This window comes from Nyctereutes procyonoides, unplaced genomic scaffold (assembly GCF_905146905.1).
Source record: "Nyctereutes procyonoides isolate TBG_1078 unplaced genomic scaffold, NYPRO_anot_genome, whole genome shotgun sequence".
Classification (NCBI taxonomy): domain Eukaryota; kingdom Metazoa; phylum Chordata; class Mammalia; order Carnivora; family Canidae; genus Nyctereutes; species Nyctereutes procyonoides.
In genome coordinates, this window is record NW_026575122.1 from 7,858,622 (window position 1) to 7,883,611 (window position 24,990).

At 35.3% G+C, this 24,990-nt stretch overlaps 1 protein-coding gene across 10 annotated transcripts in view; it reads right to left on the minus strand.

Moving 5' to 3' along the window:
• Positions 1-24,990, minus strand: part of RAPGEF2 (Rap guanine nucleotide exchange factor 2) — a 241,234-nt gene that overhangs the window by 43,273 nt on the left and 172,971 nt on the right. For all 10 annotated transcript variants that reach the window (XM_055336318.1, XM_055336312.1, XM_055336314.1 and 7 more), the window contains one exon: positions 10,656-10,787. In XM_055336318.1, coding sequence (XP_055192293.1) covers positions 10,656-10,787 — 132 coding nt within the window. The remainder of the gene's footprint in view (positions 1-10,655; positions 10,788-24,990) is intronic.

A 24,990-nucleotide genomic window follows, 5' to 3' on the forward strand; every position in this document is an offset into this window, starting at 1 on the left:
TCTGAATATTTTCTTAGTCACTAAAGTCCCAGATTTCAAAATGATCTCTTCTGTTGGGCTATCTCAAGGCTAGCATAGTTATCCTATTTAGGTCATTCTATGGCCTGCTGTGATTATCATCTCAATAATATGTATAAATGTTATCATATCGGCCTTACTTGACATTATAAACTCAGAATTCACTGTTTAAGCATAAGAATGAATTCAATTAAATATTAACTGTGTCTTAAATATCACAAACATGTTTTGCCAGATAAAATATAAATTCTTGAAAACAGTTTGTTGTAAAACCATTAACTTTGTAGAAAACATGTTATTATGACGTTTACTACTTTTGAATAACTCTCAGTCCATGTGTTTTTTAAAAACATCTTGTTTTTAAGAATAGGCAAAAACACATTAAAAATGAAAGATAAAAACCTAAAATGTTGAACCTGATTATCATCCTCACCATCAACATCTAAAACCAAATTCTTACAACGTGCCAGGAACTGCTCTGTTTCATATATATTAGCTCATTTAATACTCAAAAGAATCCTATGAAATATGTGCTATTATTGACTTTTATTATTCTTCAAACATTCAGATAAAGAGAAATTATTTTTCCAAAGTTATGTTGCTGATAAATTGTGGAATCAAGATTAGAACCCAGGAATTCTGACAATCTCATTAACCAAACCTACTCTCTTTATAACATACTTACATATGAATGTGGCATATATAAGGATCTATACTTTTTCCGTAATTTAGCTTACATCAATATTAAAAGAAAAACTTTATTTTCTTATCAACAAAGTTTCACTTTCCTCAAGCGTTGGTTTCTACTGCTGAATATGAATTTAATCCTACCTTTTGAAGCAATACAAGTAGGGTGTTAATATTTTTTGAAGTTAAAAAAATTGATTTTATTTACATTTTCAGTTCTTTGGGTACAATTTCCTGAACTAAAACATATAAATGGTAGAAAATAAATAATAAATTTTTAATAATAAACAAGCAGGGAAAATACTGAAGACAGGATAATCAAAAATAGAAAACCTAATGTCTACAAAAGCTCGAAATAATGACTTTTTTTTTTTAATAAGACATTCATCTTTTTTTTTTTTTTTAAATTTTATTTATTTATGATAGTCACAGAGAGAGAGAGAGAGGCAGAGACACAGGCAGAGGGAGAAGCAGGCTCCATGCACCGGGAGCCCGACGTGGGATTCGATCCCGGGTCTCCAGGATCGCGCCCTGGGCCAAAGGCAGGCGCTAAACCGCTGCGCCACCCAGGGATCCCTCGAAATAATGACCTTAATAAATATTACTGATGGTGGGAGAACAGTAGGACTAGAGAATTAATTGTGGCACAATCAGAAACATATCTCCTAATTTAAATTTAGGATTCATAGAATTGGCTCTAGATCGTAGAATGAAACTGAAGTAGAATTTGATATGATGTAGTAATGCCAAGACTGTAAACAGAGAAATTAGGCCAACCTGTTATTACCACCACCTTTTTTTTGAAAGCCAGAAATGTGACAATTTGCTAACGCTTCCTATGTTTACATTTTCACCCCAGTTTTGTTTAACATTGAAGATTATTATTCATCACCTTCTATTTTCAAATATACAATCAGTCCTCTCTCTATATATTCTTTAATATTAGCGTGGAGTGAAGAAGGGACACTACTGGAGACAGAAATAAAAAACAAGAACAAAAAAAACTAAGTAACATAGTTCTATAACTTACATTTTTTGTTTAATTTTTAAACATCTAACATAGAGTAAGAGATTAAAAAAATATTTCATACCATCCCAAGGAAATTATTACTGTCATTTAAATGAATTATATGTAAATCTTAAATAGAATAAAAATACCTTTTTTTTTTTTTTTCAAAGTAAGTTCTACATCCAACATGGGGTTTGAACTCAGGACTCTGACATCAAGAGTCACATGCTTTATTGATGGAGCCTGCCAGGCATCCCAGAACAAAAAGATTTTTTTTTTAAGATTTTATTTATTTATTCATAAGAGACACAGAGGCAGAGACACAGAGGGAGAAGCAGGCTTTCCGCAGGGAGCCTGATGCAGGACTTGATCCTAAGATCATGATCTGAGCCAAAGGCAGATGCTTAACCACTAAGCCACCCAGGTGCCCTGCAAAAAGACTTTTAAATGGGAACTGGATTAATCTCTCCAAAACTGAACCCTCCACCACATTTGTGTAAATGATCATTGTTGTTTTCTATTATGTGTATTCCATTCTTAAACAAATTATTCATGAAATAACATTCACTAAACCAGTAACTTATTTTTTTAAAATAAATATCCATTATATTTTAAAATACTACGGAATTCCCCTTTTAATTTTTTTTTCCTTAAGTAAGCCGTAGGCCCAAGAGAGAGCTCAAACTCATGACCCTGAGATTAAGAGTTGCATGCTGTACTGAGTGAGCCAGCCAGAGGCCCCAACAGAATTCCTTTTTAATAATACTTTTTAAATAGAATTTGATAAACAATTTTTTAGGAGTCTACTAATTCCATAATACTACTGCTTCATGAACAATGAAACATTTGGAGACTGGAGTTAAAAGTTTAATGGTCTATAGGAGAAGTGTACTAAGCTTAGGAGTGCCTAAAACCTTAGGAGTTACAGAATTTACATTTGCTAAATGAACAAACTCAGAGTTTAGTTATTCAAATCTCAGCTCTACCATTTATAACGTGACTTTAGCAAAATTACTAAAATTCTATGAACCTAGTTTTATCAGTAAACTAGACTTACAACTTCCCACTCATAGGATTGTTCTTGGCTCAAATAAGGAGGAAGAAAGCTCATTATAGGTTACTTCAAAAGTCAGTCCCTTCCTAGGGCACCTGGGAGGCCAAGTCATGATTCTGGGATTGAGCCCCAAGTGTGTCAGGCTCTCTGCTCAGCAGGAAGTCTGCTCCTACCCCTCCCCAGGCCCTGCCATCACCCAACTTGTGCTCTCTCTCTCAAAGAAATTAAAAAATAAAGTAAAATCTTAAAAAAAAAAAAAAAAGTCAGTCCCTTCCTTAAAGGGACATTTTTTTTTATATCAGCACTGGCAGAGCTTTACCTCTTCCCATCCCAGTAATGAAGCTTGCACACAATTTTTATTGGCAGATTGTGCCAAAAAAAAACAGAACTCTGTTAAATCCTGCAACCTCTTACTTACTGTAAAAAAAATGTCTCAGGCTAATTGCAACCATTAAATTCTGGCCAAATGGCTCATACAATAATTATAAAAACAGTGATCCTACACCGAATGACTACCATGTAGCTAGCATGACATTTGATGCTTTTAATACCTAATAATTAATCTTCACATCAATTCAGAAAATTAAAATTACTCCTACTTTTCAGATAAGAAAACACTAGGAAAATCAAATAAATTATTCAATGTAAATAAAACCAAACCTAGTAATAGTGCCGGGACTTAAAATCAGGTCTGACCAATACCAACTACTAAATACTCTGCACTATAATACTTGGCCCAAGTTTTCTCCATCAACTGTCTTCATAAAGAAAATAGTTAAATCATTAATCATCAGGGGAAATGCAAATCAAAATAACAATGAGATATCATCTCACACCTGTCAGATGGCTAGACTCACAAAGACAAAAAATAACAAGTGCTCAGTGAGGATGTGGAGAAGGAATGTTGGTGGGAATGTAAATTGGTGCAGTCACTGTGAAAAACAGTATGGGGGTTCCTTAACAAATTAAATAGAAGTGCTACAAGATCCAATAATTCTACTACTGGGTGTTTACCCAAAGAAAATGGAAACACTAATTCAAAAGGATACATACACCCCTATGTTTATTGCAGCATTATTTACAATAGCCAAGAAATGGAAGTAACCCAAGTGTATATCAATAGATGAATGGATAAAGAAGTTGTGGCGCAGACACATAGACACACAGACACACACACAGCAATATTACTCAGCCATAAAAAGGAATGGATCTTGCCTTGCCATTCATGACAATATGGATGGACCTATAGGATATTATGCTAAATGAAATAATTCAAAGAAAGACAAATACCACATGATTTCGCTTATACATGGATCTAAAAAACAAAACAAATAAACAAAAAGCATAAATACAGAGAACAAACCGATGACTGCCAGAGAGAGAAGGAGGTTGGGAAGATGGGCAGAATGGGTAAAGGGGAGTGGGAGATACAAGCTTCTGGTTACAGAATGAATAGTTTAGGAAAATAAAAGATACACAGGGACAGCATAGGGAATATAGTCACTAGTACTGTAATAACACTGTATGGTGACATGGTAGCTACACTAGTAGTGACTAAGCATCACTCACTGACTTGTGGAATCACTATGTTATACACCTGAAACTAATGTAACAATGTAACTACACTAAATACTAAATACTAAAATACTAAATACTAATAATTACTAAATACTAATACTAAATACTAAATTCAACTATACCAAATAGCTAAAATATAATAAAGCAGTGTTTTCTGCTTTGCTAAGTCATAAAACATAAAATCTTAAATATATGTATTTGTATATAAACATAAATAAAATGCTTGCTAATTTCTAGCTTCCTCCAAACTATAATATTACTAAGATTAATGCTAGTTTTTTTTTAAGTTTTTTTTTAATTTTATTTATTTATGATAGGCACACAGTGTGAGAGAGAGAGAGGCAGAGACATAGGTAGAGGGAGAAGCAGGCTCCACGCACCGAGAGCCCGACGTGGGATTCGATCCCGGGTCTCCAGGATCGCGCCCTGGGCCAAAGGCAGGCGCTAAACCGCTGCGCCACCCAGGGATCCCCTAATGCTAGTCTTTAAACTCTTTTATTCTAAATAAAGATAAGCACAAAAGCACTTTATACTTAAAAAGTATCTGATTATATTTGTCTCAGGAACAAGAAGAAAGATTTACATAATTCAGGTAGGTAAATAACTCTTGTCCTAAATTACAGGTTTAGATGGACATTATATCTATTCATTATAGAATAGTAATATTCTCAAGAAAAACTAGTAATATTTTCATTTTTTAAAAAGATTTTATTTATTTGAGAGAGAGAAAGAGAGTGAGCACAAGCAAGGTGGAAGGGTCAGAGGGAGAAGCAGTGGACTCCCCACTGAGCGGGGAGCCCCACACGGGGCTTGATCCCAGGACCCTAAGATCAAGACCTGAGCCAAAAGCTGATGCCCAAATGACTGAGCCACCTAGGCACCCCAAAAACTGTAACATCTTCAGATAAATGCCAAAGCTTTATGGATTTACTGAAATCAAAAGGGACTACATATATGATATTGTGAGTACATTTCTTAAAAGATTATTTTGCATTTTCAAAGTATATCAAGAAAATGAACAGAAGAATGCCGTAAAGCTCCAGTGAAGCATTAATTTAACTAAAATAAAAATTACTACAATGTTTTACCAAGTACTTAAAAATCATTTACGAAAAAGTATTTGCTTATTAAATATACCATGCATACCCCTATGTTTAGAGGAGTTGCTTAATAAGTGTTCTTAATATAAATAAATTTTGTGCAGAATTTTGAACATACATATTTAACACTAAGTCAGAACATACATATTTAACCTAAGTCAGCACCTAAGTCAGACTTGATATAAATTTAGGCTTGTAGGTTATATTGAATGCTAATGCTGACGATAATTTAACAGAAACAATAAGTAAGTAGGAACTACCTACAAAACCATATATATGTAGAATGACGAAAATATATTTCGAAGGACACCTGGGTGGCTCAATAGTTGAGTGTCTGCCTTTGGCTCAGGTTGTGATCCCGGGATCCTGAGATTGAGTCCCACATCAGGCTCCTTGCAGGGAGCCTGCTTCTCCCTCTGCCTCTCTCTGTGTCTCTCATGAATAAATAAATAAAATCTTAGAAAAGAAAGGAAAAGAAAAAGAAAAGAAAAGAAAAATTTCAAAATAAATATAATGCTTGCCATAAGGCTAGTTTGTATAAGTTGTACTGTTCCTAATTTTACACATCAGTTTTTTTTTTTACTTCAATACAGACTTTAAAAATATATGTATGCCTAAACAGGAACACTTTTATACTTCTTAGTATAAATTGTTAGGTTTCTTTCCAAAATTATAAGTGTTAACAGGTGTAAGAATGTCTATGTGTAAATATTTATTATAAGTAAAAAAAAAAGTTGGTGCTAATTTGACAGTAAATTGTATTTAATCCCACATGCGCAATTACTAAAATGTTTTGAAATATTTTATCTAAGATACAGATATCTACATGTACTTTTTTTGCAAATTACCTACTCTTGTCCTTTGAATATTGTTACATAGTGAACTGTATTTTTCTCAATATAAGTGAGTTGTATTCTGACTTTATTATTATTATTATTTTAGATTTTTATTTATTTATTTATGATAGTCACAGAGAGAGAGAGAGAGGCAGAGACATAGGCAGAGGGAGAAGCAGGCTCCATGCACCGGGAGCCCGACGTGGGACTCGATCCCGGGTCTCTAGGATCGCGCCCTGGGCCAAACGCAGGCGCTAAACCGCTGTGCCACCCAGGGATCCCTGTATTCTGACTTTAAACTTCTGTCTCAAATGTCCTTTTGATTATTATTATTATTTATTATTAATATACGATTAAGAGTTTGCTAACTCTTGAGTTTATCTGGAACTTAATCTTAAATATCATATAAAGTGAGAGTACAGGGCGCCGGGATGGCTCAGCTGGTTAAGTGTTTGACTCTTGGTTTCACCTCAGGTCATGATCTCAGTCAGGAGACCAATAGATTCTCTGCTTCTCCTGGTCCCTTTGCCCCTCCTCGTGCTTGTGCTGCTCTCTCTCCCTCTCATATAGGTAGGTAGACAGACAGACAGACAGACAGACAGACAGATCTTTTTAAAATAATAAATTGAGACTAAAAGTGACTCCCCTCACCCTAAAGATGATTTATTGAATAATCTATTGTATTCTTCATTGATTTGTGAGGATTCCTCTATTACATATTACGTCCTTACATATGAATTCCATTTTACTTGAACTCTCTGTTCTATTGATCTATTTTTAAACAACAGTTTCCAGTCCACCAAGCTACTGCTCTGAGAATCACACTATGTAGACAGGATCTTATCAAGGCTAGAACTGCACTGTCTCATATCACCGACTTAAGCATTCTGTTTTCTACTGCCAACAAACTCCTGCTCTCAACTGCTTCCATCTGTTCCCCAGATAAGCCCTTTACAACTCATGCATACCTTCAGTCCTCAAGACTCTACTACCTTCTATGTCTAGCTTTCACTCCTCCAGCTTATTTCAGCTTAGCATTTCAGTCACATTCATTCAATACACCTTTACCGAATGCCCACAACTTTCTGGCTCTAGAGAGAAAATAGAGATGAGACAGAGAAGTTCTCTATCTTCTTGAAGCTGTCATTTTAGTAAGCAGACAGAACAGAGAAAGCAATAGTCATTTCAATCAAAGTCTAAACAAAAGGACTCACCAGGAAAGGAACCAAAATGTTAGGACCTACTTTTCAGAAAGTAATTAAGGAAAGAACTTTCTGAGAAGATGGTACTTAAAAATGAAGGCAGAAAAGGATCAACCTAGGAGAAAACATTCCAGGCAGAAGGCATGCAAAAACAAAGCTCAGCCGTTAAAAAGAGGCTGGCATGTTGCTTCATCCGTCTTTGTGTTACACTCATTTAACAAAACTCTGGGACTGGGTGAAGCCAAGTCTTTGCTTTCTTTGTGCTTGCTGTAGAAAAAAAAAAAAAATACTTAAGAGGGCAGAGGAAAATCACTCTGAATTTGAGGGCACCATCTCAATTGAGCTTCCATGACTCCAATCAATTTGCTCTCCTACTCCCTGAAACTTCTATTTCAAACTTCTCTTTCAAATTCCCAACCTGCCCACCCTCTCACTCTTAACAAATGAACTCACCTATTCAGAGAGAAAAAAAGCCACCAGAGAATAACGCCCTCAACTCCCAAACTCCCCACTCCAAACCCACCATGATAAATATGTACCTGTTAAAACAGAGGAAGGTTTCTCATCTTAAAGCTAGTTATTCCATTTCGCTCTTGTGTTCCTCTCCTCCTCTCAGAAAGACTATTCTACCCTTTTCTATCTGGTACATAGCATGCATTTCAACCTCTCCAGGCCCATCTCCTAGCATCTATACTTTCTTCAAAATGACAACTTTTTGACTTAGGAGAAAGTTCCCTTAAATTGTATCCCAGAAATTATATAAAGATAAAATAGAAAAAAAAAAAAAAGATAAAATAGACTACCATGGCAGATAGTTGACCATCCCTAGAAATGTTCGAGAAAAAACTGGATACTTCACTGATAGCAGATTAAGTCAGTTAGAGAAAGACAAATACCACATGATTTCACTCATATGTGGAATTTAGGAAACAAAACAGATAAACATTGGGGAAATTTATAAGAAAAAAAAATAGAGGGAGGCAAACCCTAAGAGAGACTGCTGACTATAGAGAACAGGCTGCGGGCTGCAGGAGGGGAGGTGGGTGGGGGATAGGGTAAATGCGTGATGGTGATTAAGGAAAGCACTTGATGTAATGAGCATTGGGTGTATATGCAACTGATGAATCACTAAATTCTGCCCCTGAAACTAATGTTACACTCTATGTTAACTAACCAGAATTTAAATAAAAACTTGAAACATTAAAAAATAAATAAAACAAAATAAAAAGGAAAGTAGTAGAGGATTCAAATAAAAGATTGGTCACTGAGCCAGGTGCATCTGTCAGGTTTCTTCTCAACTTAAGAGTTTCTGATTTAAAGATAATGGAAATGGTCTATTGGGAATCTCTATTAAATTTTAAGTTTTGTATAGCTAGTAACAAATCCTTAGATACTCCTATGGATTTTTCCTTATGAAGGTTATAAACTTAACAGGCTATATGCTTGCCATCAAATTTGAAATGAATAGCCTTGAAACTCAACTAAAATAAATCAAAATACACAGGGACCCTCTATTCCATCTATATCTCAAGATGAAGTCAGGCTGCAGGCAGACCACATCAGAGCAATTTGGAGTTCTCACCCACAGCCTGGATTCTCAGACATTCTGTATCACCAAGAATTTCCTCATGAACTTATCCTAGCTTACTCAAGGGTTAAACACATAAAGCTAGAATTTCCTTCTGAATACTCCACAGTTAAGTTATTTGAACAACTTATTTCATTCTTATAAATTTGCCTTCTAGGAGCTCCATTCAGGTCTATATATACTATAACCTCAAGCTGTGTTTCCACAGCAGATCTTTAAAGGGTATAGTCATCTCAAAGTTTAGAAGACAGGGCTCTATCATGACATTTCAGTTACTATAAAGCACAATTTTTAGTAATACCATTCATTGTTTTAGCATAAGGGATACTCGAGTAAATGTTTTAAAAAATCAACTTTTGAAAATAGGCAGTACTGCCAAGTGGAGGGAGGAGAGCAAAGTTACCTTGCCTTTATCCACCACCTTCTCCTCCTCTAACATTTGAAAATGGGATTACTTCCTAAAAGTTGCCTTGTAAGTTAACACTTACTGCGAGGTATCTATCTTTGCATTTGATACTCTATCAAGTAGAAATTTTTAAAGTTAAAGAACCAGATATTACTTCTTATTGCAAAATAATAAAAATTCTTAATAAGACAAGAATCTGCAAATAATTAATTTGTGTCTACTGATCATTAGTCAGTAAGCTCTCTACAAAGTTGTGTACCTATTACTTTCTTAAAACTAATTCTCTAAGATCTACTAAATTTAGAACTTAAGTATGTTTTGCCCTGATGGCATTCTAATTGTTTAGTTACTTTTACTATTTTTTTTTTTAATAGAAACTTAGCACTGCCTGAATATTTCAGTGATCCTGAAACACTATAATGTTTCTAAGGACAGGTACTTCTATGGTCATCTCCTATCACAATTCCAAAGAAGTCAAGAATTATGCCTTGTAAAATGAGTACTATGCTCTTTTCATTTGAAGCCATCCAAAATCCCATATTAGTATTTATTTAAAGACCTCTTCACAAACGGGCCTTTTTTGCATTACTTTAATCACCTTTCCTAAATATGCATAGTCTAAGCCAATGAACTCTCCCTTTACAATTAAAATTATTTGGCTTTTAAAACATATTTGGAATTCCATAGTTCTCATTTCTTTTCTCTCCATCAGTATCATAAAAATTTATTTTATATACATTACTAAATCTATACATAATTAAAAATGCAAGAAAAATAATCCAATGATCTAATTATAATAATCACAAGATTTTAATAAGAAAAACTTACTATTTAGCATAATTCTGCAGTTTTCCCCTGGAGTTCTAGTCCAGAAATAATCATAAACCTAATATGTCTATAGTCAAATTTAAATATTTAAAGTCAAACTTTAAATTTAAAACTTTAAATATTTAAAATTCTGATAATTTGTAACAGCAGAGGCAAATACAATTAGACAGTAGTTCTACTTCCTGAAACAAATCTACTATAACATTAGCATTTTATGTACCTGTATGTACATATAATATATACACATATATATTTACTTTATAGATCCTAACAATTAAGAATAAAAGAATAAAAAAAATCCTTAGAATACATAAAAATGAAGCAAATGACAAAGAAAACACCTTCTTACCTGGTAGATATCAGAAAGACTGCTGCTTCCAGAATCACTAGTGATACTACATCCTGAATGGCTAGAAGAAACGTGTGTCACCTGTGGGTGGAGACTATCAGTAAGGTGCAGTTTTGTGAAATCTGCAGGAAGCTATGGAAGGAGCAGGAGAAAGAGGATTACAATTTGAATCAAGAACTCTTAAAACATTGAAAAATGTTATTATACTCTACTCCATACCATTTACCCAAAAGTACTAAGAAATCTTTAATTTTTAAGTTCACAAATTACTAAATAGTGTTCTATTTATCAAAAGTCACAAAATAAATTTTTAAAGCTTATGGACATTCAATAAACCTTAATACTAAATCCAATGCTTAATTCAGTGAGTGACAACTGTCAAAGTACACACCACTGAGCAAATTAGTCTACTGTTGTTTGTTAGCCACCATAAACACAACTTTATAACAAGAAACAGCTTAAACAAAAAAAAGAGAGATGAGGTTCTTATATCCCCACATACTACTGAAAAGTAAAGAAAAGGGGCACATGGGTGGCTCAGTTAAGTGGCTGACTCTTGATTTTGGCTCAGGTCATGATCTCAGGATCCTGAGATCAGCCCTGCATGGGGCACTAGGCATGGAGCCTGCTTAAGATTCTCTCTCCTTCCCGCTCTGTGCCCCCCTTCCTTCACCCCCTCCACTGCTCGCAGGCCCTCTCTGTCTCTCAAAAAAAAAAGAGCATCTTAGGATTGACAAAATATATTGTTATACAAATAACTATGTTAGGCTCTATGAAAACAGAAAAGAATGCCTTCAAAGAACTTAAAATTGAGAAAGTTATGGACAACATTTACCTATCTATACATACACATATATATCAATTTTCTATTTGTTCATGTTCACACCCTAAATAAAAGAACTTCTACGGAACAGATTCACTAAGTATCCCTCAAGTGCTTCTACCATTCCCCTATGAAACAGAAAATAAATTGAAAAATTATCCACAGGATGCCTGGGTGGCTCAATTGGTTAAACAACTGACTCTTGACTTTGGCTCGGGTCATGATCTCAAGGTCCTGGGATTAAGCTCTGCATTGGGCTCAGGGCTCAGGCTCAGGGCTCAGCCCTCAGCAAGCAGATGAACACAATTTTATAGCAAGAAATAGCTTAAACAAAAAAGAATTCTCTCTCTCCCTTTCTCTCTGTCCCACCCCCTGCTCTCTCTCTCTCAAATAAATAAATCTTAAAAAGAAAACATCCATATAGTTGTCCATTCAACAAATATTTACTGAGACTTTTTCCTCTATGTGCTAGTCAGTGAATGAGACACTAAGAAAACCACTGCCATAAGAATCTTACACTCTTATAAGTTATTACCAGTTCTTGTGAATTAAAAACGGGCACTATTTATCCTATCCCACTTATTATGTTATTGGCTAGTAATATACACGGCACTTCAAAATATACACTGACATGCAATACTGGTAACATTCTCCATTTCCTCCCTACATATTGATCCTAGTTAGCTGTTGAATAATAATAAGGAATGTTAATGTAAAATTTTGTAAGAGTAATCTTAGCAACTTTCCCTTCTCTCCTTTGACCTTCATCCCTCCCTTCTGAAAATAAGACACCATTCCACAGATTAGAATAAGTTTCCCAAGGGAGGTGATTCAGTTTTATGACAAAGACCAATGAATTTTAATACCTCAAAGTTCCAAACAAAGAGGCAAAATATTTATATCCCACAATTATTCTGATCTGACTCAATAAACAGACTATGATATTTAAAAATACTTAATAATATTAAATACAGTCTGTACAGAAATATTTTTGACTTCATAAGAGACAAGTATACAAAGAAAGCACTTAAAGTTATTAGGAGGTATATGATTAGATGCCAAATAAATGGACAAAAAGCACATATGTTGGAGGAGCTCAGAGAAGTGAGATGTTTACTCAAACGTGTGAAATCATTGCAAACATGAGATACCTCACTAAGAGTGTTGTTTTTTAAAAACTTGATAATTGAAGATGCTATGAAATATTTAGATAAAATTTAGGAGAATAACAATTCCCCTACAAGGAATAGATAGCTGAATAACTAAACTGAGAATTTATATATATTTATTCACAACGTAGAACAGTGAAATATTTGCAGGATTTCTTCGGGAACAATTTGAAGACAGAAATCTGCCAAGATGTACTAATGATTATGATTTTGCATGTTTAGTTAAGTGATAGATATCAGATATTAAAATAATATGTCCAAAACCAGGATAAACATCCTTCATCATCCTAGCTACATTTCCATTTAATTCAGTCACTCACTACAGAAGTCAACTGGGGAAACATTACTTAACAGCTCAGTGATTTTAAAAGGCATAAATCGATATATATAATTATAGAATAAATTGATTTCTATTGATTATTTTTTATAGACCTGACTCCAGTTGGCATGTGTCACAGTGTGATTTTTTAAAATTAACTTAAATTTGTCAAGTGAGGATAAAACTGTCTAATGAATTTTTACTCACTAGACATTTATTCAAGTCTCATAGGACTCTTCTCTCCAGCATCCATCAACTGGTCATCCTTCCTAAGAACTCACTGTATGGAAAGCATTAAGCTGCAGAGCTCTGAATCTAGTAGAATACACGTGGATCCAGCCTTCATATGCCACAATCTATTCATCTATGCTAGCTTATAGGTGCAGACACCAGAATTACATGGCTGTTAGGCTAAGAACCACAAGGAGTATTTAAAAAGAAAAAAAATATTTTCACTCTTAAGAATTCAGTTCTATTTTATAAACACTTATGGAGTATCTGCTATGTCAGATTGTTAGGGCCAGGGAATCAGACATATCCTATTCCAAATGTAACATCTACTACCCAAAATGTAATTGAAACAGGTGTTACCTATGATATAAAAATAAATCAAACATACTTAAAAAAAAAAAACACGACTTTTATCCCCCCCCCCCGCCCCTGTATTTTTTGCAGGGCAGCATGAAATAATGTTATATTAAACTCAGTAAATGCATACATAATTTAGTCTTAACTGAACACGTCTTTATATTAGAGCAGATGCCATGTTTAAGAAAGTTTAAAAATGTTTTCCATAGATTGGGATAATAGTATTATGAGTAAACTTTATTGACAGTACACCTCAGCCAAGGTATCAGAATGGGAGAAGTTATGGAATTTGTTTCCATAAAGGAAGAGTCTGAAATCCACTGATCTGACCCAGCCAGTCACAATACTCTTAAAAGAATAGAGACCTGTGCCTAATCTAGGGGCAGTGGGTCTTTAAGAGGCAAATGAACTATATAGGGATTGGAAGTCAGCGGACAAACCTGGGTACAGGCACCCATGTTTAAACCTGAGGTCGACAAGGCTAACACAGAATCCCAGAGAGGCAGTAACTCATATCTGAGTAAAAAATACACAAAAAGGGCACGATATGGCAAAGACAAGTTTCATTTATTCCAAATTTTTCTAGGCTTGACTCAATGCCTATTTAAATTACTATCAGTATCCTATTTCATTAAATTTCAGATTAAAATGAGGCTGTGAATTATCTTGTGATCCTAACCACCATTTATAACAGAAACTGTTCAAAATATAAGAAAAATGTTTGAAGTTGGGACTATATACAGTCACTACCTGAATAAAACTAAACAATAATTAAGCTAAAGGGGAAATTAACACATTTTATACATTTTTATCTTAATACCAATATATTTCACAATGAAGAACACAATTTAAAGGCATCTCTTATATTTATTAAATATTTTTAATATTTGATATATTAATATATTCCTGCTTAATTTTTTCCTGGATCAATCAACCTATATTCCTAGAAATACAGTACTTATGGATCACAACTGCAATAAACTACCATTAGGCAAATGATTGAATGGCAAACACTATTAAATACGTAATACAGGGGATTATTAAAATCAGATTCTTAAATGCCATAAAATGAACATAAGCAAAATTAATCATAGTTTCATAAAATCTGGGTATTAATTATATAGTAATTTGTTTTGTTTTCTCTTTTTTCTCTTATTTTATTTTTTTTGTTTTCTCTTTTGGAAGAAAAAGGAATGTTACAATTAGCTATAAACAAGCACTATCTAAAAGATTTAAGTCTCATATTGAAAGGCATTTGATAATCTTTGATTTATTAGTCTAATGATTGGCATTTATAAATATACTAGTTAATATATGAACTCTGTTTTGAACATAAATGCAATGAATTTGAGTGCCTGGAATCTCTGACATCAGGAAGTAAATACTTTGTTGAAATGGTAAAATTCCTTAAAGTGGTGATAAAGTAGTAGAAGCTTCTCTTTCCTTCTCTCCCCACAAAAGATTTCTTTATGCTCACATTTTCAAGCTCTACAAGGAAGAGTAGGTATATTACTGGACGTGTAATGGAAATGGAATAGTTTATGTTTCACAATGCATTATTATTAGCTTAGGATTGCTGAGAAATCCAAGAGTTAAAAAACAAAAAACAAATACTGCCACCAACATTTGAAATTTATTTAACTGAAAAATTTCCCAACTAATCTTTAGAATGAATTTATTTCAAGAAATAGTTACAACAAAACACACAAGGTTTGGAGTAATTGTAGGGATCTACATAATCTTCGCTGGCAGTTTACCTTGAGTAACACTATCTAAAGTAATTATCATACTTAATGACCTAAACTAACTTCACATTAAGATGTATTCCTAAGAATTTACCCAAATGAATATTGTTTTCTTCCTATCACTGGAGTTTTGTGAGTGTTCTTTATGATCATGTTTTCAAGCTCTGCAAGGAAGAGTTGGTATGTTACTGGACACATTTCCGGTCTTTCTCTGAGATGTTAGTGAAAATAACATCTCTCATATTTTCTACTCATTCATCACTTATTGGAAACCTGTGTTGTGAGGATTAAATGAATGAGCCGGAATAAAGCATTTAGGGTAGGGCCTAGCACAGAGAAATCACGACAGAAGTGTGTTAGCTATTATAATTACCACATGTGGATGCCGTGTAAGATACAGGTCCTTTCCAGATCCAGAATTTCTACTGTTCCAGCCACAAACACCATTCCTGTACCCACTTTTGAATTCAAGTTGTGTTTTAAAAGCAATTCATATTTTCACCCCCTCTGCATCTGTACACACACACACACACACACACACACACACACTTTCACTACTGATTTATTCAGATACTACTAGTCCTGACACTCTCTGACCTGTTTCTACATAGAGACTGAGTAGGCAGAAATATTATTTAGTAGACCATTTTAAAGGCCACTTTATAATATGATCGACTTTTATATCTCTCCATAATATTTCTTTAAAAACACCAGAAAGAGTAAACATTTGGATTCCCAGATATTATTCATCAGAAGTAATTTTTGCTTCCCTTATACTGCCTTATGATATGCCTAGATCCAATACTTATTCTTGATTACATCATCCAGCAATATTCCAACAAAGAGAAAGATATTTGCACAGTACACAATTTATTTTATTCATAAACATGAAAGTTTTCCCAAAGGTGTCATGAGATAATTTAATAATGAATAGATCTAATTATATTTCCCATTAAAACACACGGAGACACTTTTAATGTTAATATGACTATGTTTTACAGAAGTGGGTCTAGAAGGATTTGTGCTTTATGTCTACTGGTGGAACAAAAATTAATAGTTTGTAGGAACAAAAAAAAAAATAATTTGCAAGAACATTCTCCCAGGTTCCTGCCAGGTTCAAAAGATATAAGCTTCATGTCAACATATATAGAGTTATCATGTGTTCAACCTCTTCCTAACTCAGGCAACTCTGAACAAGTTAATTAACTTCTGTGTACCTTAGTTTCTTCCATCAGATGAATATAACACAATGACTAAATGAACTAATCATTGGGAACTACAAAATCTACCTTACTGATGCCTCTCTCTTCCTCGTCATTCCCTCTGGCATTTTTCCAGTCAAGGTTCTCCATCACCTTGGGTCAGATGTTTTTCAAGTACAATGAAAAAAACAAAACAAAACAAAACAAACAAACAAAAAAACCTGACTTAGTTTAACACTGTCATACCTACCACTACCATTACAGTAGTTTACTTATGATACATATTCCCCAAAGGCTATATATTACATTAAACCGTAGGTCTATATGGAGGAGCTCACTCTTAGAGCACTGTACTAAATTTTGTGAAGTAAACAACCTCATTATCATGATATGCTTATAGTCCAATTTCTCTCTTTTACAAACATTCAAATTGTCATAGCTAAGAATTCTCTCAAAGTGGTAATGTCTTGGGGAGTCTGTGCTTTTGTGTGTAGTCTATGATATTTGACTGCAGAAGCCTCCATATATTTGACCCAGACACACGTGCTGAAACCTGGTATGGCTTTAACCACAATGATACTCTTGCCATCCTGAGCATGCTGCCTCTAGAGGACAGACTGAATGGAAACATCACTGCAGGGGAGCAAAGTGCAAGTTCAGTCATGCGTTTTTCAAAAATTTCTTGTTACTAAAACATTAAAACAATGTTTTAGAGGAAGCTGTAATAGAGAGGACTTGCTATTAAGATAAACTTATACACATGACTATTTCACATGACTTTCTGCCCAAAAATAAGCCTTTACTTGTTAGAATTACCTACTGAAATATGGTAGTAACCCAGCCCTCACCCCAGGGCAGAAAGGCCAGCCTCACATTTTTGGGGGTTAGTGACATAAATGAATCATAAACTTCGTTGGCTACAGTTGGGCAAATTATAATCTATCTAAAATTTAATTCCTACATTTATGAAATAGTGATCATTTGTACACAAATAGAACACTTATTATCGTCTGAGGAAAATAAATAACCAAAACTAGTAAATTGATGTTTTTAAGCAAAGACTTTTAGAAAGCCTTTTCTACCAGATGTTGAATGAAAGCAATCCACATGACCTTTCCTTCAAAACAGAAAAGTAGAATCCTCTAGTATGATGAGAATTTAGGTACCATATATTTCAAAATATTTCAAAATGTAAGGCTATGCCCATTGTTTTTCAAAGAGAAAGCAATACTAAGAACACTTGTATACCAGATACCAGTGCCTCTGTGCTGGGCCCCGATCCAACACTTGCAGATGTATTAGGTCATTTAATCCTTACAAGTATCTTATGAAGTAGATGTGGCTATGACCATTTTAAATAGGAAGAAACTAAGACATGGAAAAGTTAAGTGATTTGTACCAAGATCATATAGTGAAAAGGTGGTAAAGAAACATTCCGGCTGTATGGGTCTCCAGAGCACACATACTTAAACTTTAAATTTAATGTATTTATTAATTCAGTAGTTGACTTGAAAACTCCCATGGATAATGATGAAATGGTCAAATGGCTGCTTATATCAATTTATTAATATAATTTCTTTTTTTTTTTAAGATTTTATTTATCCATTCACAAGAGACAGAGAGAGACAGAGGCAGAGACACAAGCAGAGGGAGAAGCAGGCTCCATGCAGGGAGCCCAATGCAGGACCCGATCCCAGGTCCCCGGATCACACCCTGGGCCAAAGGCAGCGCTAAACTGCTGAGCCACCAGGGCTGCCCTATTAATATAATTTCTTGTGCAAATTTTAAAATCATACAGAAAAATACTAATCTACAATGATTTTTCACTCTCACTTTCATAAAACCAATTTATTAAAACATTACATCCGCATCCTAGCAGAATTTTTGTTCCCTATAAATTGTTTGAGTTACATTACTTCTTGAATCTGTGTGTGATAATGTACATTAGTGAAGTTGACTTGTCATTCATCTTACAGGTTCTTTATACAAGCATTTACTATTTATGTTATAAACTCATCTTTAAAATATTATGGTAATATTCAGTACTTGCAACTTTGAGATCACACATCCAGGAATCATTATTAAACCTGCATAAAACGCAAAGCTTCTTTAACTCCCTTATGCCAGTTCCATGGTGCGACGCTAGAAAGCATTCCAAGCTAGCACTGGTTGAGGTCATTTCTGCATTACGTTCCTTATTGAAGAGTATTTTTAATTGTTTTTAAAAGTAAAATAAATTGAGAGAACCTCATAAAATATGTGAGGAGAGCAATTCCTTTTCTGGTAGTTATTTTTGGCAGAAACTGAACTCTGCCTGGTATATAATTTCCCTAACATTTGATAATCAGAAAAAAATTATGCACACATATACACAGAGTTAGTTATGAGTTAGTCAATGAATTTCATCATCCTAAAGGAAGACACCTGGCATAGTGAGAGCAGTTCTATAATATTAATATCAGAACCAATGAAAATTTCTCATGTGAAAGAAAGCTGTATATTTTTCAAAATGAAAATGTTTATCTGGGACCTAAAATAAAACCGTCTATATAGTTTTCCACAGAAATACTGAGGTAGTTGATTAACTATCATGGTACATGGTGAATGAAATATCCTGTTGCCTATTAAGAAACATTGTCTTATGATGGTTTAAGAGATAGCCACTCCATCCTCGCTCCATCTCCCCACCCCATTCCCCGACACAACATATAATCTGTTCTTCTTTTCAATTTATTTGCAATCATCCATAACCACCCATCTGAAAAGCACACATTTCTCCAAGGAATTAAAAAAAAATGCCTAGATGACTCAGTCCAAGAAATTGTCAATAAAACACATGGCAGCTTCTGGCTCTCAGTCCGGTAATTTAAACATCATCTTCTGAGTAGCATTCCACCTATTTAAATCCCAAACCCCTTTGTGCATTTTCTTTTCCTGTTAGTAACCAATACTGCCATTATTGCGGGGGTGGGTACGTACTATGTAATGAGCAAGGAGCTCAATATTTGACACCAATTTTTTCTAATATTTGTGAAAAGCCCAGATGCTGCTGAAGAGACAGAAGCGCAAACAGCTCAAGTGACTTGTTGAAAGCCCTCAGGTAAAAGGCTCCAAAATCTCTGCCCAGGGTACCCTGTCTCTAGATATTTGTTATTTGGCGCAATATTCTAACCCAATCTTTGCTCCTGTCTTCTCCCTTATGTAAACAGTAAACACCTTAAAGGAACTGTACACTAACTTAAGAATAGCTTTATTTTCTAATGCGAAAAACAGCCCGATAAATACAATTTTAAGCAAAATTTGTGATTATCCATGTGGTAAAACTGCCAGTTTTCTGCAGTTGCTAAAACTTGAGTCCTCAGTCTCTTGTTTTCCAGGACCAAGTGGGACTGGTGCTATGGAAGTAGCAGTCTCTGGAGAGGTAGAGAAGTTGCTGGTAATACCAGAAACCAACTTCTGTGACCAATTAGACAACAACTCTGATGAGGTCCAAAGGGATTATGCTTAGTTATCCCAGCTGTAAAAACACTCAAGGGGGTATGGAGTTAGGGAAATGAGTGGTTAAAGTCAAAGAAAAAAGATTCCTAGGGGGATCTATGGAGAACCCTAAGCTGCCTTCTTTTTGAACAAAAATAAACAGTTGGTTTGGGGAGAAAATCTCACACAGAATTAAAAACTTTAACCTACAAGTAATCTTTATCTCTTTAAAGATCATAAAAGCTACCTATACGTCCAAGTGCAATGGTACTAAGGTTTCTATATAACAAAATAACATAAAATGTCAGGGACTGGCTAGTTATTTATCAGTATCCTCTGTTCTGGGGAACAGAGCTAGACATTTCCGAACTTCCCTTATAGTGATGTATGTGCCCACACAAGTGAGTTCAAGCTGACAAACACCAGTGACATATGCCATTTCCACACCTCACTTATAAAAATCTGCCTTAAGACCTGTCATGACCTCTTCCCTTGCAGCAAAATAGTCTCTGCTGGAAGACAACAGAAGCTTGGTTTTGAAGGTTAGATGACTGAGCCAAAAACAGAGGGACTGGATCCTTGAAACACTGCTTAGAAGGGAACCAACCACTTAGTAATCAAGAGTACTTGCTTTAGATTTTATGCAAAAGAGAAATAAACTTCTACTGTGTTTGAACCATTATGTTTTGTTTGGTACAATGGACAGCATTATCTTAACTCATAAATACATTATCATTAGCTCAAATAAATAACTCCTATAAATACACTGCCTTAACAAATATCATAACTCATACAAACACAAAGTGAGATCTATTTGTGAAAAATGTTTCACAATGAAATTCTAAATTGCTTAAGAAGAAGTAAGTAGGGCTCTGATAATATCTTGACCTCACAGTACTATGTCTAATTTGGATAAAATAAACATTAGAGTTCCTCTACCTATTCAAACACATTTATTGAAAACCCACTTCATGCTAGTATACCAGGCACTATTCCAGGTTTTCTAGATAATGGAGTAGGAAAGATAAACTCCCTGCTCTCATGGATCTTACAGCTAGTGGGTGGAGACAAATAATAAATAATGAAGAAAACTGTCAAATAGTGGTAACTGCTGCATTCAACAAAGATTAAACGTGAATGATGTATTATGCTAAGTGAAATAAGTCAGAGAAAGATAAATACTATATGATTTCAGACACATGTGGAAACAAACAAATGGGGCTCCTGGATGGCTCAGTTGGTTAAGCAGTTAAGTGTCTGCTTTCTGCTCAGCTCATGATCCTGGAGTCCTAGGATCGAGCCCCATGTCAAGCTCCCTGCTCAGCAGGTAGAGTCTGCTTCTCCTTCTCCCTCTGCTCTTCTCCCTCTCCTCCACACACACATCCCCAACCCCCGCTCATGTTCACGTGCTCTGTCTCTCAAATAAATAAATGAAATCTTAAAAACAAACAATTATGGGGGAAAAAAAGAAAGGCAAACCAAGAAACAGACTCTTAAGATACAGAACTGATGGTCACCAGAGGGGAGGTGGGTGAAACAGGTGATGAGGATTAAGGAGTGCACTTGCTGTGATGAGCCTCAGGTGTTTTATGGAAGTGTTGAATCACAGGTGTTATACATCTAAAACTAATACTTCACTGTATGACAACCAGCTGGAATTTGAATAAAAACTAAAAAAGAGAGAGATTGATGTGATGAAGAGTCACAGGATAGCCTGGAAAGATCTAAGATGTGATACTAAGATGAGAAAATTATTTTGTATACTTTCATCTTATTTCTTTTTTTTTTTTTTTTTTTTTAATTTTTATTTATTTATGATAGTCACACACAGAGAGAGAGAGAGAGAGAGAGAGGCAGAGACCCAGGCAGAGGGAGAAGCAGGCTCCACGCACCGGGAGCCCGACGTGGGATTCGATCCCGGGTCTCCAGGATCGCGCCCTGGGCCAAAGGCAGGCGCCAAACCGCTGCGCCACCCAGGGATCCCTCATCTTATTTCTTAAATGGACAGTTCTAATTACACCATTTGACTACATATATAAATATAATTACATCAAAAAATAATTACAGCATATATATGTGTGTATACACACACACACACACACACACACACATATATGATGGAAATATACTTGTCCTCAAAAAATACTGCTAAGTTAGATGGAAAATTAAGCCTAGAACCCACCTACTTATAGTCAACTGATTTGAGTACTCAAAGATTCACTGAATAGATTGCTTGAGAAAAAAAATAGTTCTATTAAAATTTATGTTGTAATCTTTGAAAAATAAGAACGCACTTTTATTTCCCTAGGAAGAAGCTCAGATAGCCTCAAAAACCTTCGGTTCCATAGACTTTACATCCTGGCATTTGTGTGTGGTAGTAGGAAACTGAGGTCAGGGGAATGACCATCAAACACATAAGAATATACCAACCAGAGTTAAGTAAATTGAAAACTAATAAAGTAGGATACAGAAGGTAGAGGACGGAAGGTCTCACTGCTAAGATAACAAAGACCTTGATGGAGCAAATGCCTGAACCCTGTAGATACACAACGGGGAAACAGGCATTTCACATACAAGGACTTCGAGAGCAAAACGCAAAGGCAGGGGTGGCCTTCGTGTGTTTGAGGAATAGACAGAAGGTTAGTAAAAGCTCTGAGAAGACCAGAGGGAATTAGTACAGAGAGATATTCTATGCTGAAACCGTGTAGGAAAGCTATGATAATGATTTTGGATTTTATCCTGAGCAACATGGAAACCACTGGAGGGTTCTGAGCACTCACAATGTACACATCATGAATTTAAAACATTTTTCTAAAGTTTCTAATGTGAATATATATTACTTTTTTGATAAATATTTATGAGAACTTCACATGACTTAAACAGAAAAAGATGTTTATTACAGCTTGTGTCAAGAGGCCGTCAGGAAACAAGAGCATCGTAGCTCATCTTGATGGATACACCACAGGTAATGTGACTCAACTGTGAAGCTGTGTCTATTCTAAGTTATCCTTTATGGGTACACTGGCTATATAACTTAATTTACTGAAAAATCCCACCCCAGTAATGTGAGACACACACACACACACAGGAAAGTACTTTGATTTTAATTGACATCTAGGATCCTACCTCTACTGGTTCATTTCAAGATTTCATTCAAATACTACCACCACAACTGCTACTTTGCTAGTGATGAGTATTACAACTCAGCTAGACAATAATCTTTAAATCAAAAAATAATTACATGTTATCCCTCTTAAGTTACTAACAAAAATAGTAGGTATTAATTTTATGTGTCTAGTGTATCACTTTTTCTCTTTTACTTCAAAAGATAAAGATATTCATTTCAGCATTTATTTCCAAGGACTTCCATGCCAAGACATTTAATTTAATGTTTATTGTCAAGGGCTCTATGTGTCAACCCTGGCATACCAGATAATTTCATTGCTTTAGCTCTGTCTGGAGGGCATTATGGGAGAACTGACTAAACATTCGTGGTGCATTACTCATTGCCCAGGGTCAGCAGAAACACATACTGCATAAATTGCAAGGAGTTGAACAGATTTTTCTTTCTCCTTCATCCTTCCTTTTTTTCCCCCTTTGTTTGGACTAGTAAACCTTAGACACCATAGCATCAGATGAATAGTTCGAATTACTAAGACACAGTGAAACACACATTACCTCATAAGGAGACTCCTTCCTAATACCCTCACTTCTGTCAATGCTCCACCATTTTTCATGACCTTCTCAGTCATCTGCAAAGATGTATTTACATAATCAATTGAGCGACTCTCTTAGAAAGCACATTCTTCCTAAATTAACACCAACAGTTAGTACTATATCAGTCCATTAAGCTTTTACTTTCCTCAAACTTCAATTACTTTCTCTGAACTTTCCTGTTAAGCGTGTATGTGTATGCCTATTAATTTATTATCCCAAGTTTAAATCAGGAAAATAGAAGAGCATTAATTGAGGTACACTTAGGGAATCTTAAGACTGCGTTAAGATCATCTGTGATGTCAGCGCATGTGTGTATGCATGTACGCACACACATACAAGCTCTTAATAAACTGAAAATGTCTTTAGATATAAACAGTTTAACTTTTCATAATCTGGAAGTTACATAGCCACAATTCACCTTCAGCAAGAACGTGAACTTAGAAAATGAGCCAGGCTCCCAGTGACAACACCGTGACAGGCGAGCTACAAATACTATCCCAGGGGCACCTGGGCAGCTCAGCTGGAAGAGCATGTGCCTCTTGATCTTAGGGTCATGAGTTTGAGCCTCATGTTGGGTATAGAGATTACTTAAATAAATATATAAATAAATACAAATACCATCCCACTTCCCTCGAATGCCCCCACACCACCACTGTTCTGCTGCTCACAAGTCATCTCCCCCCACTTTCCATCTCTTCTCCATGTTGCAGCCAGAGTAAACTTTTACAAGACAACAGAAAAATACACACCTGATCTTGCCAATCCCCTGCCACAAATCTTCTAGTGGACTTCCTTCACCTTCAGGAAAGTGTTCACACCCTGAATCATGGCCCCCACTAGCTTCTAGGGTGCCCCTGAGTCTCTCTGTACTAGATCTCTAAAGCTCCTTACGATCATTCAAGAGGTAGACTCTGTATCTTTCTCCTGGGTCTTCACTGTTCCCTCCTCCTAGAAGAACACTCACTCCCAGGCTGCCTAATTCTCTGCACTCTCCTTCGTGGAGGTGAGAAGTTCTTCTAAGATGCTCCTGTGACACGGAGAATGTCACCTGCCATAGAACTTAACCATTCTTTACAGTAGCTGCTGACCTAATTCTCTACGTGAGTTCAAAAGGGAACAAGTCTGTTGTTGTCATTACTCTTTTCCTTGCTTCCAAGTGCCTAAACTACTACAATCAGTACTTAACACATGCGCGAATTGCCAAACTATTAACCCTGGTGGAGAGCTGAAGACACTGTGGCTGAGACACTGAACCAGGACCGTCTGTTGCCAACATTCTCTCCCTTCCCAATTCC